At 31.8% G+C, this 15871-nt stretch overlaps 1 protein-coding gene across 1 annotated transcript in view; it reads left to right on the top strand.

Moving 5' to 3' along the window:
• Top3beta (DNA topoisomerase 3-beta) overlaps positions 1 to 15871 on the top strand; it is a 100371-nt gene extending 84500 nt beyond the window's left edge. The window contains exons 10-11 of the mRNA XM_072530078.1: positions 178 to 333; positions 12269 to 15871. Of these exons, the coding sequence (XP_072386179.1) occupies positions 178 to 333; positions 12269 to 12590 (478 nt within the window). The 3' untranslated portion in view covers positions 12591 to 15871. The remainder of the gene's footprint in view (positions 1 to 177; positions 334 to 12268) is intronic.

The raw sequence follows: 15871 nt of genomic DNA, 5'->3' as shown, positions 1-15871 counted from the left end.
CAGTCCTTGATGTTCCCCACTTTGCATCTCCGTCGTATATCTGTACTTCTAGCTCTGTGCCATAATGTCTTACCATGGCTCTTTCCAATGGTTTTTATCTCTGCTGTTTCTAATAATAATAATACAAAAAAGGTATACATTATTTACACTTCTTATATTCAATGCTTTATTTTTTAGAGATATGAGGAAAGGCAATGGCTGCAATTCTTGTTCACATCCCACATGTCCATACAGTTTAACATCTAATGGAGTATGTAATTGTGCGGAATGTGAATATGGAGTCTTAGTTTTGGATCCGTCATCTGGCCCGAAATGGAAGTTAGGGTGTAATAGGTAAGACTTTAATATTCTAATATTTATGTATACATTGTTCCAAGAAATTAAAGCACCAATTAATATTTTTAGAAAATTATAACTAATTTAAATAAGTTGTACAATATTGTACTCTATTTTGAAAGTCCCCTGTATAATATTCCTCGTAACAACAAAAGACGTTTTAAACGACGCATACAATTGTTTGCTGTTCAATTTTTCATCTTTATCAGTACTTTTTTAAACTCCATTAGTGGTAAATCGACTTTTAAGTCAGCTTAAGGTTTGATTTTTACGTGTTTCGGAATACTTTTGTTTAAACTATTAAGATGCAACTAGAATCCAGAAAGACAACACCTAAGGAATATGCTCAAGCCGTTTTATTACAAGAAGAAGGTTGGAGTTATCGCTGACTAGGTAAACGATTCGGTGTGTCCCATACATCAGTATCGCGAATGGTTGAACGATACAGGATAACCGGTAAAAATACTAGAAGAGCTGTGAAAGGCTGAAACCGTGTCACCACCCCCGCTCAAGATCGTTTGTTAAGGTTTTCCACTCTTAGACAACGGTTTGTACCAACCGGATAGTTGCATGCTGAGCTTCCAAAACACAAGTGGCATCCTGGAAACAGTTCGACAACGTTTTCTAGAAGAAAATTTGCATCCTCGTAATGCTTCCCAAGATTCAGGATTAACAAAAGATCATCGTAGAGCACGGTTAAATTTTGACAAGAAACTTGAATTGGGAAGAAGCCGAACGGGATCGAGTTCTGTGGATAGATGAGGCATGCTTTTGCTTGTATACGAGTGTGCTAGACGAGTTCGTGTTTTGAGCATATCAAATGAATGATATGCACAGTGTATAACCAATAGCAGTTTATTTGGTAGAGGCTCGCTTATGGTCTGGGTAGGTATTTCATTAGCAACAAGCACCGACTTGATGGTATCAAATAATGGAAATCTTACTGCTCAACGCTATATATTTTATAGTCTTCAGAATCATGTAGTGCCTTTTTCCCCTTATATTGGCCATTTTTTCCTTAATCGCATTACAATGCAATTAGGTAGTTCGAAACTACCTCTTGAAAATTAACGTTAAAACAATGGGCTGGCCAGCACGTAGTTCCGACCTTAATCCCATAGAGCAATTTTTGGAATATGTCTTTTTGGAAATTGCAGAACTCTCTCAATCTAGAAATTAAGATTACTTTTGCTGATATTAATCATTTAGAAAATAAGCTAAAAGATCTCCAGGCCAAATCAAAATCTATACTTAATTATTACACATATGTTGAGTTCAAACGTAGACAACAAGTAATTTATAACAATCTTTTTCATAAAATTAAGAGAACCAATATCAATAAATTTAATAAGTTCAGATTAGATAGTTTTGACAGTATTGATTTCAGGGAGAGTTGGTTTAAAAACCTCACAGACTTAGAATTTCCTGTAGAAGTTAAAAAGTTGTTGGCTTTAGGCCCTAAGTTCGCTTTACTTCCTAACAAAAAAGATTTTAAAGTTTCCTCTTTGTTGGCAGACATCGAAAACATTTTAAGACCAATTGAGAATGTCGATAAGGACATTCTGAGGTCCAAATGCACTAATATAATTACTAACTTTCTCAACAAAGATGAAAAAGACCATTTCTTAAATAAATATTATATCAAATGCAAAACTTTTTTGAAACATCACCCTGAGATCAAGATTGTCCAGAGCGACAAAGGCAATGTCACTGTAGCAATGTACACTAGGGACTATATACAAAAATGTGAAGACTTACTCACTGACACTAAATATTATAAAAAGTTGAACAATAATCCCGTGTGTACTTTGCAACAAAAGGCTAATAAACTAGTTTCTGATTTGGTAAAGGAGAATCAAATAGATCAATCAGTTGGTAAAAGTTTGAAAATTTACAATGCAATTGCTCCTAGATTTTATGCTCTCCCAAAAATTCATAAACCTACTCTGTCTATGAGACCAATAGTGTCCTCAATAGGTACACCTAATGGCCCCATAGCAAGTTTTTTAACTAATATTCTCACAGAAACGTACAGTAATAACAGCGAGTTTTGCATTCAGGACTCTTTCAGTTTCGGTTCTTTTATTAATAACTTTAAATTACCTACGAACTATAAGCTCGTTAGTTTTGATGTAGTGTCTCTGTTCACTAATTTACCATTACACACAATATTGGTTAGCGTTGAGAAACACTGGGATGACATATCAATACACACAACCCTTAACTTAGCTAATATCAAAAAACTCATTTCTTTTGTTTTTGACTCTAATGTTTTTATTTTTAATGACTGTTACTACAAACAAGTCTTTGGTACTCCAATGGGTTCCAGTATTTCACCAATACTGTGCAATTATGTCTTAGATGATTTGATTGAAGATAGTTTGCAACAAATCAATTTTGAAATACCGTTCATAAAGAGATATGTGGATGACTTAATCTTGGCACTACCTGCAGACTCCATACACTCTACGTTAAATGTGTTCAACCAACAAAACCCACACTTGCAATTCACGTGCGAGGAGGAGCGGGAGGGATCTTTGCCTTTCCTTGACATGAGTTTGCATAGATGTGAGGATAATGTTGTGAAAACACAATGGTATAGAAAACCCATATGTAGCAATAGATTCATAAGCTACCACTCCTACCACCCCCCGAGGATGAAAACTAATTTAGTCCTAGCGATGAAAGAACGTGTCAAAAGGTTGTCTCATCCGGATTATCTCCAACATGATCTCAACCTCTTACGCAATATTTTTGTTGAAAATTCATATCCTCTAAGACTGATAAATAAATTAATTTTTAATGTCCCCTTTGTTAATAGAAACAACATACTTACTATGTCACAATCAGTGCCCTCAGCACAAAATATTTCTGCTCCAACAAGTGTGTATTTTTATGCCCTTCCATATATTCCGAAACTAACCGTTGAACTCACTAAGATTTTTAAAGACTTTAAGAATATCAAAATAGCTAACAAGAACATCAAAACCATACGTCAGCTGTATAGCAAAATAAAACAACCCCTAACCACTCTAGAGACTACAGATGTTGTTTATTGCATTCAATGTACTGAATGTCCATCCACGTACATTGGTGAAACTGGAAGGAATCTGTCTAGCCGTATTATTTCTCATAAGAGTGATTGTAGATTAAACAAACCTACTTGTGCTTTGGCAGAGCATACTATCGATCTAGACCATAAGATAGATTTCAACAATGTAAAAATATTAGCCAGAGAGAAAAATAAATTCAAGAGAACTTTCTTAGAGATGGTACATATCAGCAAGAGTGATAATAACAATCTTAATAAGAGATCTGAGATCCAGAATCTTAGCAAAATTTACAATTTTATATTGACTTTTGACTGAGCTATTTTGCATCTCAGAGTTTTCTTTGGTTCTTTCCTTTTTTTGAAATTTCATTATTAATTGAATATTTACGATCAAACTGCAATTACTAATTCAGTTTTGTTTTGGTTTGAGTTGTTTTTTCTAAACCTATTTACTAAATACTATTTTCTTTCTATTGCTTATGTTATAATTTACAATTTTAATTTCCCGCTTAATTTCAAGTTGGTAATACAGTTGGCAGTACTAAAAATTCACTAACAGTATTCTGTTAGACGTTATTTTCAAAGTTGTTTTTTGTATTTTCTCCAAACTATTTAAACAATAATTATCCACTCACTTTCTCTTTCTGCTCGTGAAATCAAGCCTGCAACGACGACTGTTTCAACATGTCGTCCTTCATTTTGTTTTTAACTTTTAACGTTTTTAGTAATTTTTAAAGTGTTTTTTAACAGTAACATTTTTAAGTTTAGTTGCAACCTCAGTTTTATCATGTTATTTAACGTTGTTGTTTATGCCACGAATCTTACATTCGGGTAAGTTTTTTATAGTTTTTTACAGCCTTTTTGGCACCATTCAGTTTGTTACAACATAGTAATTTTCTTTGTAGACCTTGATAAAGGTGGCAAAAAACCACCGAAAGCTTGGATTCAGAATAAATAGTACGCCTTAGCAAAGCTCTATTTTTTATTGACTACCACACCCAAAAAGAAAAAAGTATTTACATATATTTTTTCCAAACTAGTCAAAAAACTTTGGACTATATATATATATATATATATATATATATATATATATATATATATATATATATATATATATATATATATGTGTGTGTAATCTCAACAGGCTTCCGGGTTGAATCGCGTCGATTATTACTGCGCCGAGCTTTCGACATCCTCTCTGATGTCTTCTTCATGGCTTTCAAGGTCTCAGTCTCCCAAGCTCCCAGACACTACTACACTGATCACTAATAACAATAAAAAACTTCAATCCCCTTAGGTATAAAAGGCATGTAATTTATTTTTTATATGTAGTAACTTGATTCCATTTTCATATACAGAATTGTAAGTTTTTGTTTATAATGTTTATAAAATCCTATCTAACTTTGTTAAATATAACTTCTCTTTAAATATACATTCAAGATTATTGGTAATGATGGTTATGGTGTTTAAATGGTAAAAAACACCTGCAGTTTAATCAGGCACCTTAAAAAACTATCATAAGTTTTAAAATACATAAACATTACAAATTTATGTAAAAATTGGAATATTCCACACGTTGATAAGACTTTAACTAACATTGAAGTTATGAATATTAACGAGGCTGGTATCATGACACACGAATTTCTAATTTAAATTTATTCAATTATATTTCTTATCGTATGAATATAATTATCCGGTAATCTATATTATGCCCAAATAGATCGTCATTAGAGATTTGTCATAAGACAGGAAGTTTGACAACCATTATGCTTATTACCACTTTGTTACGACTGCTTTAAAATATTCCATTGATACAACGGTTAAATTGGAGTAGAACACTATGTTTGTTAGGTTAGGTTAGGTTCTATGTGAGTGGGCGCTTAACGACTCTTACACTCGATCTAAGAGGCCCATTCCTAGTTTAAACTTGTCCTTTCAGCCCAGCCTTTTTATCTAAGTCTATTAGGGCCTTTAATGATACTTCTACGAAGTCGAAGGGCTCGAGTTAATAGTGCTCAAATGTATTCAGGCTTATTATATACAACCCTGAGTAGTTGCATAGAAAGTGCTCTCCCGTCTCGTCTTTATCTTGAGAAAATCTGAAATCCGAATTTTCTCTCAGTCCGTTTTTTTTTTCATATGCCTATTGAGGCGACAGGATCCTGTTATGAGACCTACGATAATTCGCAAATCATTCCTAGTCAACTTTCAAGATTCACGTATAAAAGCCTTCGAATGTTTAAGACATGTTTGTTCGTATCAGTGGTTACTTGATACAAGTTTCATCCGTTCGACCAAGTGCGATATCGTTGTTTTGGCTATGATTTTTCCTATGTCAACGAAAGGTTCTGGGCCTATGTATGTGTCTTTTGTAGTATTAGTTCCTGCAGACACATCTCTTTCTATAGCATAAATTTGTGCTTGGAAGATAGTGGAGCTCTTTCACAAAACTATGTCTTTGTTTTCCTCAGTATACTCAAAGTCTAACTCCTTCATCGGTCTTAAAGCCCGCGGTGTATGAGACACTAGGTTTGTGCAATATTTTTAAATTAAAACTGCTATCTCATCCAAAAAACCTTCATTTTTTAATTAAGTAATGAATGATGTTTTAAGCAAGTGTTAAAATTGTTAAACTTTTTGCAACACATGGTTATATAACTCACAAATAGAGGTATAGTTCTTCTCTTTGCTTTTTTTTATCGCTTTACTACTTTTTAATAGAGTTAAAGTACAATGGCACGTAACGCATTTGATGCCATATTTTTTGTTACTACTCCGCTTCCGGTTTTACCGGAAATACCCCCATATTTATAATTTAAATGGGACACCTTGTATATTTTTGCAGATTTTAAAATAACTTGTTATTCGTAATTTGTGCATTCGTAATTTACGCATACCAAGTTTAGTAGAACAATTTATTAAAACCAGAAATAAATCACTTTAAAGGGGAAAAATAGGTAATTTACTAGGAGAATAATAATTAAAAAAAATCACCTCAAATGTTCAAAATGCTCGCAGTCCACATCGTAACAATGTGTAAGCCTATTAATTTATTGACTAGTCTATTGAGATTAAAAACATAAACTAGTGTCTTAGATGTTTTTTGTATTAAAACAATGTAGCAAGAAATAAACGAGTACTATCTAGTAGGTAATTGTTACCACACCAATTGACAGAAATATGTTATAGATTAAAAATATTAATGATGATGGGTTATGGTGATTGTAGAGCTCATGATGAAGTGATGTGATAAGATTCAATTGGTTAAATGATTTTCAGATGATGATTTTAATCGACATATAAAGCTCTCCGATAAGGCAACTTTTTGATTAAATGGAACAGTTAACCGCCATAACAATGAGAATCCTAACAAAGGGAATAGTCCAAAATAGACTTATATGCCCATTTTTCATAGACGGAAACTTTTAGTTTCAACAATTTGGAGCACCTCTCCACTATTATTGACGAGTTTTTTTAATCCAAATTTACCAAATCGATGGATTGGACGTAGAGGATTCATAGAGTGGCCTGCTCGTTCTCTGGACCAATAATCAGTTACATTTTTTTGTGGTTATCTAAAATCACGTGTTTCTACGGGGTGACCAACATGCTTGCAGGATTTGTGACAAAGAATTATTGATGAATGTGAACTAATACGTGAAGAGGTGTTGGAAAAAGTGACAAACGAATTTAATAATAAACTTGCATATTGTTAGAAGATGAATGATTGCCATTTTGTGAACATTTCAAGTGATTTTTGAAGTTATACTTCTATACGCACGGTCGGCGTTGGAAATTTGCATGAGAGTGAATCTGTGAAACCATTACATATGTAAGATAATGAGTAAGAGAGAGACAGAAGATATATTTTCTCTCTCTTCCTCTCTCGAGAATAAAAATGTTCCTTTTGTATATATATTTAATATTATATACATATATATTATATATATATATATATATTGTTATGATGTATTGTTTGTTTGAATGATGAGAAATGAGTATTTTTAATAATATAATATATAGGGTTTTTATCGCGGTTCTCAAAGAATTAGCTTGTAAGTACTTTTTTAAATTATCTTTATTATAACTATTATAAAACACATATATATATATCTAACCTAGCCAATGTAAATTTAAAATAAACTATCTTTAAATTGATATTCTTATAAAACTAATTAAATTCTATAGACAATCTAAAATTTAAACAAAACTATCTTCAAAATTGAAATTGTTATGACACTAACTAAATTATATTAACAAAATTTTGTACCTTTCTTTCACTGAATGCCTAAATGAACTGTTTTCTACTATATAGATTCTAATCACCACTGAATGTCTTCGTACTTCAGTTATCCTTGTTTTTTGTGAAATTACTTTTTCCAATTATCAGCTTCTACCAATTTAAGATATAGTTTTCTTCACCAGCATTTATACACCACCAACCAAACCAGCAAACAGCATTTATATTTATTCTTCTTTTCAATATACCAATATCCAATTATTATAAGTTGATTTATACTAATCTCCAACCATAATATAATTTAATTTCTTCCAATATACCTTTTTTTATCTTCAATAATTATTTGTGTATAATTATAAATGTGCATTAAATTATATGCATAATTTTTAATCTTCATTTAACTCACTATATTAAACAATTTGACTATTTGTACCTGATTCACTGACTCCAACTAACTTTCATATTTCTTACTAAACTTTTCTGACTGACTTCTTGAAAATTCTGAACAATTTACTTCACTATTCACTAACTAAATGTGTCTACTAACTTTCATAATGAACTGGCCTGACTTCTGACTAAAAACTTCCATCTTGAATCCAAATCACGGGTATTTATATCTTTTTGGATATTCTAGAACCATCTGGTAAGAGATCATGTTCCAATTTCGTTCTATTTCTTCGATATGGATGTTCTCGAAAAAATATCTGTTCCATCCACCGACATAATCATTATTCCAGAATGTTCGACCGTAAACAATGGTCACACTCTGCACTCTGGAGAATTCGTTAATGTTCCATTGATAATTTTGTTGACATTTAGGCTTTTCAGATCAGAATAAACATTCAAATTAGTAACTAACACTCTAATTTAATAAAATACACATTTCAAACAATATATTATTATAACCCCACTTTATATTCCCTATAATTCTTAATTTCTATCTGTCACTTCGAGAGTATTTTTGGTTGCCTATGCACATGGCTCACTTAAATATATTTACAACATTAAAATACAACTTTTTACAATTATTATATGATAATTTCTTAAAAATACCCTCACATAAATAATTTTTATTAAATTCTCTAGTATATAACTTATTTAAAACAACCAAATATCTAATATTATGTAGTATATAACTTATAAATTATTTTCTATAAACCCTAATCGTATCAATATATATATATATATATATATATATATATATATATATATATATATATATATATATATATATATATATATAATATTGTATATATATATATATATATATATATATATATATATATATAATATTGTATATATATATATATATATATATATATATATTTAATATAATATGTATTAATATTATTATTTATGTGATATGTTTTGTATTTTCTTATATACTAAAACGCTAAGCCCTTTTCTTGTCCACCACTTTACTCAAAAACCATATTAGATAATTAAAATATTTTTTCGGAATATTGTTAGTATTACGTATTAGATTGTCAAGATATACTTTTGGTACAAAAATTCACTTCCGGTTTTGAGATGACCGGAAGTTAAAATTTACTTTAAGTTTTAGACCCCACAATGTATATATGGATCGAAAGGTCTCATCGAGACGAATCTAAATATGTACTTCCGGTTGCGATTCAACACCGGAAGTGACCCGAAACGCGCATAAAACGTCAAGATAGAGCAAATCTGACACCGGATTCGTGATCAGAATGCAAAATTAACTGCTAAATGATATCCATGTCGACATTTGATGAACTAAAAATGGCATTCCGGTTTTGCATTATTATTGATGAATGTTATGTATATTCTTGTTTATATTGTTTGTATTGATCTCTTAATTTTTCTCGCAAAATAAAAATTTCATTTAAAAAACTCGATGTCGAGTTGGTCCGCTAGTTTAAAATTAAACCTTTATAATTATTTTATTCTTTTGTATTTCAAAATAATCACTGTTTTACCGAGAACTGTCAATTTTGAAATCCGTTAGTGTCATGTCTAATTGGCAAATCCTTTACGTGTTTGGTTCATACGCTGGTGATTGTGAGTTCAAATCCCAATTATGAATTTCCTTTTTTATTTTTAAAATATTTAAAAACCTCACCTTAATCTTATTAAATATATGTAATATACGCAAAAAACATAAATTTTAAAATAAAATGAAAATTTACAACATAATCCGAGTTGTTGGTTTTTTATTTTTATCTTCGTAAAGTAAGTTATGTATATTGGCAGTTTTAAATACTTATGAATATTACATTTTAATTTATATTGTAATATTATATTGAATTATGTTGCAGTGTATTTATTGTATTGTAATTTTTATATTAATAACAAAATAAACAATGAATTTTACTGCAGAGTATGTTTAAAATTTTGTTTTGTATTCAACTCCTTTTATACATATATAAAAATCAAAATATATATTTTCATTAAAATATTGATACAATCCTTCATTTACTATACTCCTATTACAGGTCAAATGTTTATATACAGCAAACGATGCACCATATACCTATATAACTAATTATTTTTCTCTTTCTGCTCTCTCTTACCTATAGCATGAGTATATATATATATATATATATATATATATATATATATATATATATATATTTATATATATATATATTTATATATATATATATATATATATATATATAGCTATAACATATGTAATGATTGTGCAGATTGACTCCTATATAAATTTTTAACGGCGAACGCGTGTATACAAGTATAACTTCTACCGGCAGTCCCACTGGACTGCCACGCCCGTTTTTTTTTTAAATTATTATTCTCAATGGTCTTAGTAATTTACCTATTCTTCATCCTTGAAGTGATTTGTTTCTTGTAATAATAAATTTTTTCTACCAAACTTGGTACCTATGTATGAATTAGGAATAACAAGTTCTTTACAAATCTGCAAAATTATATAGGGTGTAGGTACATTTTCGGTGAAACCAAATCAAAAAATATGGCATCTAATGTACGTGCATAAAAATTTTTATGAATGTCGTCTTTTTCGTTTTTTTTTCTTTCTCGTCAAGATATTTACCTGGTTCCATACTTAATACCAACTCTGTATATTCATATATTCTCAATACTTATTTATATACACTTATTTTATTGGTTGTAATTTAGAATACGATTGTAAAAGTTCGAATCGTGCGAATTGAAAACTGTCTTTCAGTGCAAACGACGCTTTCATGACGTCTAGACATGCAATATTCAATGTCGTACAGTGATGTTTTTAATTTTACGATAAGGTTTTGGATTTTAAGTTTTTTGTTCATTAGATTTTTTTAACAATTAAAGTACATATGCCAAAAGCGCCAATTTATTCCTAAAGAAAAACAACGATTAATGTTAAGGGTGCTGAAGTATTTTGAAATGGGAAAGACGCTTATATGGTATTCATTTAGTAATGACTCATCTCTTTTAACGGTGTTTGTACTGCTCCAGGTCAGATCGTGCACAACACATCACAGTCGATGATCAATTATTGTTGTCTCAATCTCCAATCTCTCACTAGTTTTTTCAACTCCCTTGGTGGTAGTTGTTCGAGATCATCATATGGGAGATATGCTAATCCAAGAATTTACTCCATCATACCGAATCCCTCTATGGTCTTCATCTTTACTGTCGTTAAATCCTGAGAATAAAGATTCATCCACGGCACTGTTTTGAGTTCCTTGGGATTTTGCAGATCAGCTATTTCTTATTTTGCCTGTATAAATCCAGGGTTCTTGTATCAAAGCTACATTGAATATTTTAATAACAACTGTAAGTTCTGCCGATCTTAGTATGGTGGAGGTTCACCTGCAGGACTCTTTGAGACTAATTTGAGCCATCAATGTCTCTGATAGTTTTAAGGATAGGTACCTTTCCTTCTGTAGTACGCCTTGAAATGAACAGCCCTCACTGCTGTGTAGGGGAGGTCGTCGATCGTGTAAACTAGAATTTGCGGGTCCTTTCCGATCTTCCAATTTTTTAGCAACCTATCTTTCATCTTAAAGTCTTGATTTTGTTTTCTTAAATGGCTCCTGATAATTGAGCGGTAAGGACCATAGGGCGCTTTGTCAATATATTGTTGGGATCGACTACATTTAGATCTTCACCCTCCCACAGGCCCTCCTTAGTCCACACCACCACAGTAGTTCATTATTTTGTATTCTCACTTTACCCACAAGGTCCATGCACTAAACAGTGTTTCATGGACGTCTCTTGACTACTCACAGATGATTCATTTATTTCAAATTTAGAATAAAGATTATCACAACCAAATTCATCGATATGTTTTATTTTATTGTTTTCTTATTTTGGTCAATTTTAAAACGAAAATTAAAACTGCTGAGTATAAAGTTGATCGAGAAATAACCTTTCCGGAATTGATAACAGGTCTCTTCTCATATATGCTGTTGTTGATATAAAATAGTCTCTGTCTGTTTCATTTGCAAGAATTAGATTTAATGCCATTTTAATATTACATGCTTCCTACACTATACATTATTTTATTATACCGTTAAATTTCATTTTACATGTTTTTTTATATCTGATTTTTATTTATTTGTGACATCTTTGTAACATTTTTAATCTGTTTTGGAATACTAGCACGTTTCATTTATTTTCCTATTATTTTTTAGGTGTGATACAATTATCAACCTCTTTGACGGAGCTCAAAAAGTAGCAGTCCTTGAAGACAATTGCGATTGTGGCTCACAATTTGTTCAAGTAGAATATAAGCAGGAGAAAAATAAATTGGAAGGCTCTAATGAAGCGAAAGGTTGTGTTTTCTGCAGTCCACAGTTCTCCAGACTAGTTGATCGGCCAAAAACCGCAGTCATTTCACGTCAGCGCGTTTTCCGAGGTGGTAAAACAGCTGGAGGAAGAGGTAGAGGAGGTCGAGGGGGTAGAGGCAGAGCTCCTCAAGATAAGATGGCACAATTAGCAGCGTATTTTGTCTAAAACTAGTTTTTTGGACTAACATAAATATCTATTATAGGGAAATTAACATACCGTAAAGGTTAGGTTGATTTTTACGTGGAGGAATATTATCTGATTTTTTACTTACACACATCTAGTTCTATAAACAAATAGTCAGGGTCAGTTTCAACTTACAAGCCAAGCAGTAACATTTCCAGAAGATGCAACCCCTAGTGTTGGCGAAACGTCGAGAACTAATCTCAGAAGACAATGGCCTAACAGCCCGAACAAACAGTTTAACAAGTACTGGTAATTGTTGATATGCTCCAAAAAGATCCAATACTGTAATAGTGCCCCCTGCTAAACTACCAAAAATACCTTCGGGCTTTGGCAATGGGTACTGATCTACATTCAATATTTTATTTACGGTAGTGCGAAAATCTGAACAAATCCTGACATCTCCGGTTTTCCTGGGTACTATAACAATGGGTGATGCCCACTCATTAAAAGTAACTAGTTTTAATATACCCACTTACACTATTTGTTCAAGTTTTCGCTCCACTTTTGGTTTCAACGCAAATGGCATATCATATGATTTCTTAATAGGTACTACATTATCCTTTATATTTAACTTCAAATTTCTTTATGGAGAACATAAATTTTTATCAAAAACATTCTTAAATTTATCCTGTAATAGCCCAATTAACTTGGATTTTTCTGACAATTTCAGATATTTAATAGAAAAAATATTTTGCCAATCTGGAAATAATATATTTAACCAAATTCCTACCAAGTAAAGTAACAAATTTCTTGTCTAATTCAATGACTGTTAAATTCGAATTAAATTTATCCTTTGTATTACATACACAGACCCTACAGTTTCCTATTGGTACTATATTTTGACCTGAAACTGAATTTAATTTGAATGAAACTTTATTTAGAGGTACATTAATTAAATCAACAAACATTTTGTGGACCATTACAGTCTTACAAGCACCTGTATCGACTTCAAACTGTATTGGTACTTCATTAACTATTAACCTCACTTAATGAGCTGAATTATCATTGTTACATCTTCTTCATGTGCCGAGCTCGATTATCGAGCTTTGGCTATCAAATTGGCTCTAGTAATTTTGTTGACGACAGCTCGGAAAAGAGATGCAGAGAATCTGTTAAACCAATTTCCCAGGTTTCTGTTGTTACATACCTGGTTTAAAAAATACAGATCATTATTTACCTCTTCAAACTGATCTGCACTATATACACTAGAAACTCTATTATCTTGATTTTGTTTACCAATGTTGGCTAATTTGGACATAGGACACACATCTCTAACATGACCAACTCTCTGACAGGAAAAACATCTCTATCTTTTGGCTGGACACCTATCCTTGGCATGCTGACGATTACATTTGTTGCAAACTTCTTCACCTTCACCACTTTTAAAATTGAACGAATTATTACTTTTGTATCCCCTCACTTTTAGCTGATTATGAGTCCTATTATAATTGGTGTTTACACTATTTACACTAGTTTCTTCAGACAAATTTTTAACTTGTTTTTCAGCCAATTCTGCTGCTTGACCAGCTTTACAGGCACTTTGAAATGTCAATTTTTCATCTGCTAATAGTTTTCGTTGAATATTTTCCAATCTTAACCCACATACAAACCTATCTCGTAATGCTTCATCCAAAAATTGCTTAAAGTTACACGTGCTCGCAAGTCTACGAATTTCAACGATATATTCTGAAACAGACTGATCTATCTTCTGATTGCATTTGTTAAAAATAAATCGTTCATGAATTTCAGATACAGGTGGTGAGTAATGTGCTAATAGAAGCTCTACAACTTTCCTATATGATAGCTCACCTGGGGTTTTAAGTGCCGATAAATTTTTCAGTGTCTGATACACATTAGCTCTAGCGTGATAAACATTGAGACTTTTGTTTCTTCCGTTACTTTGTTCACCGCAAAAACATGCTCAATTCGTTCCAGGTATATCTTGAATTCTTCAGCTTTCCCGCCGAATGCTTCTATATTGCCGATTAACGCCATTTTCTATAAACTTCCGAATTCACCCTGCACAAACTATATTATCTTCGTCGCCAGAATATTGTGTAATAATAAAATAAGTGGTTGACGAGAACACCATTTAATCAATATTAAATTGAAACCGTACAACTAACAGTAACAACTAAACTTCTAAGTCTACTGGCCGCCATGTCACAACAGCCCTTCTTGACATATTACCAACCTAAGGAATATCTGACACTAGCATCGGTACCAAAATACATAACATTAACGCTCTTATGTACCGGTGCATTATCTTGGAGAAACAACACTTCTTTCTTCTGAACATGGGGTCGTTTCTCACTGAGTTCTTGCTTCAATTTGACCATTAATGCACAATAATGATGGTTTTACGTTTTTTAAAGTAATCAATTAACATGCCTTTGCAATCCCAAAATGCAGTGGCCATAACCTTTCCGATTTATGGAATCACTCTTGGCCGCTTCAGTCCACTGCCATGCGTTTATTATGTTCGCTGGTGTGTAATAGTCGATCAAGGTTTCATCAGCGGTTACCAATTGACGCCAAAAGATGTTTGGGTCCAAATTGTTTCATATTCAAAACTTCGTTCACAATATGACTAGTGCGCAGTTCGAATTTCCAATTTACGCACCTTCACTTTACGATCAGCTAAAATCACTTCATGGACTTTTTTCATATTTTCCGGTGTAACTGTACTGGAGGGCTGTCCAGTACGTGGCTCATCCAGTGTGGATATATGGTCACTACCATATTCACGGATCCAACATTTGACAGTGTAATCTGAAGGAGCATTAGTCTCATAATATTTATCCAACTTTCCTTTTGTTTTCACTGCCGTTTTATTTTTTAAATAATAATGTTTAATGAGATCGAAAATCGTTTTTCTCCATAAAAATTTTCCAAACTTGTCAAATTTATGAGCCGTCATGTAAAATTGTGTGTAAAATTTGGCATGTATGCCTAAAAAGGTTAGACTTTAGACACATAAATGTAATATAGCATATTTAAGACGAATGCTATAAAATTATCCCGCGCCAAATCAACCAAACGTTTACTGGTAACACATATTGTAAGAGAAAAAGTACGCTTTTTACTTTTTACTAAAGATAACTCAGGATTATGTAATATTTAACCATTAATTTATTTAACCATTTATTACTAGATGATAACGAAAATTCGTTGATCAGTACGGTAATAAATTTGCGGTTTATTTGTTTTTTTTTCTTTTTACAAAAAATTATAAAGAATAAATCAAGCAAGCAAGTAAAAAA

The sequence above is a fragment of the Diabrotica undecimpunctata genome, chromosome 4, assembly GCF_040954645.1.
Source record: "Diabrotica undecimpunctata isolate CICGRU chromosome 4, icDiaUnde3, whole genome shotgun sequence".
In the NCBI taxonomy this organism is placed as follows: domain Eukaryota; kingdom Metazoa; phylum Arthropoda; class Insecta; order Coleoptera; family Chrysomelidae; genus Diabrotica; species Diabrotica undecimpunctata.
Note: the sequence above shows the minus strand (reverse complement) of the source record. Positions and strands in the feature narration are given on the sequence as shown.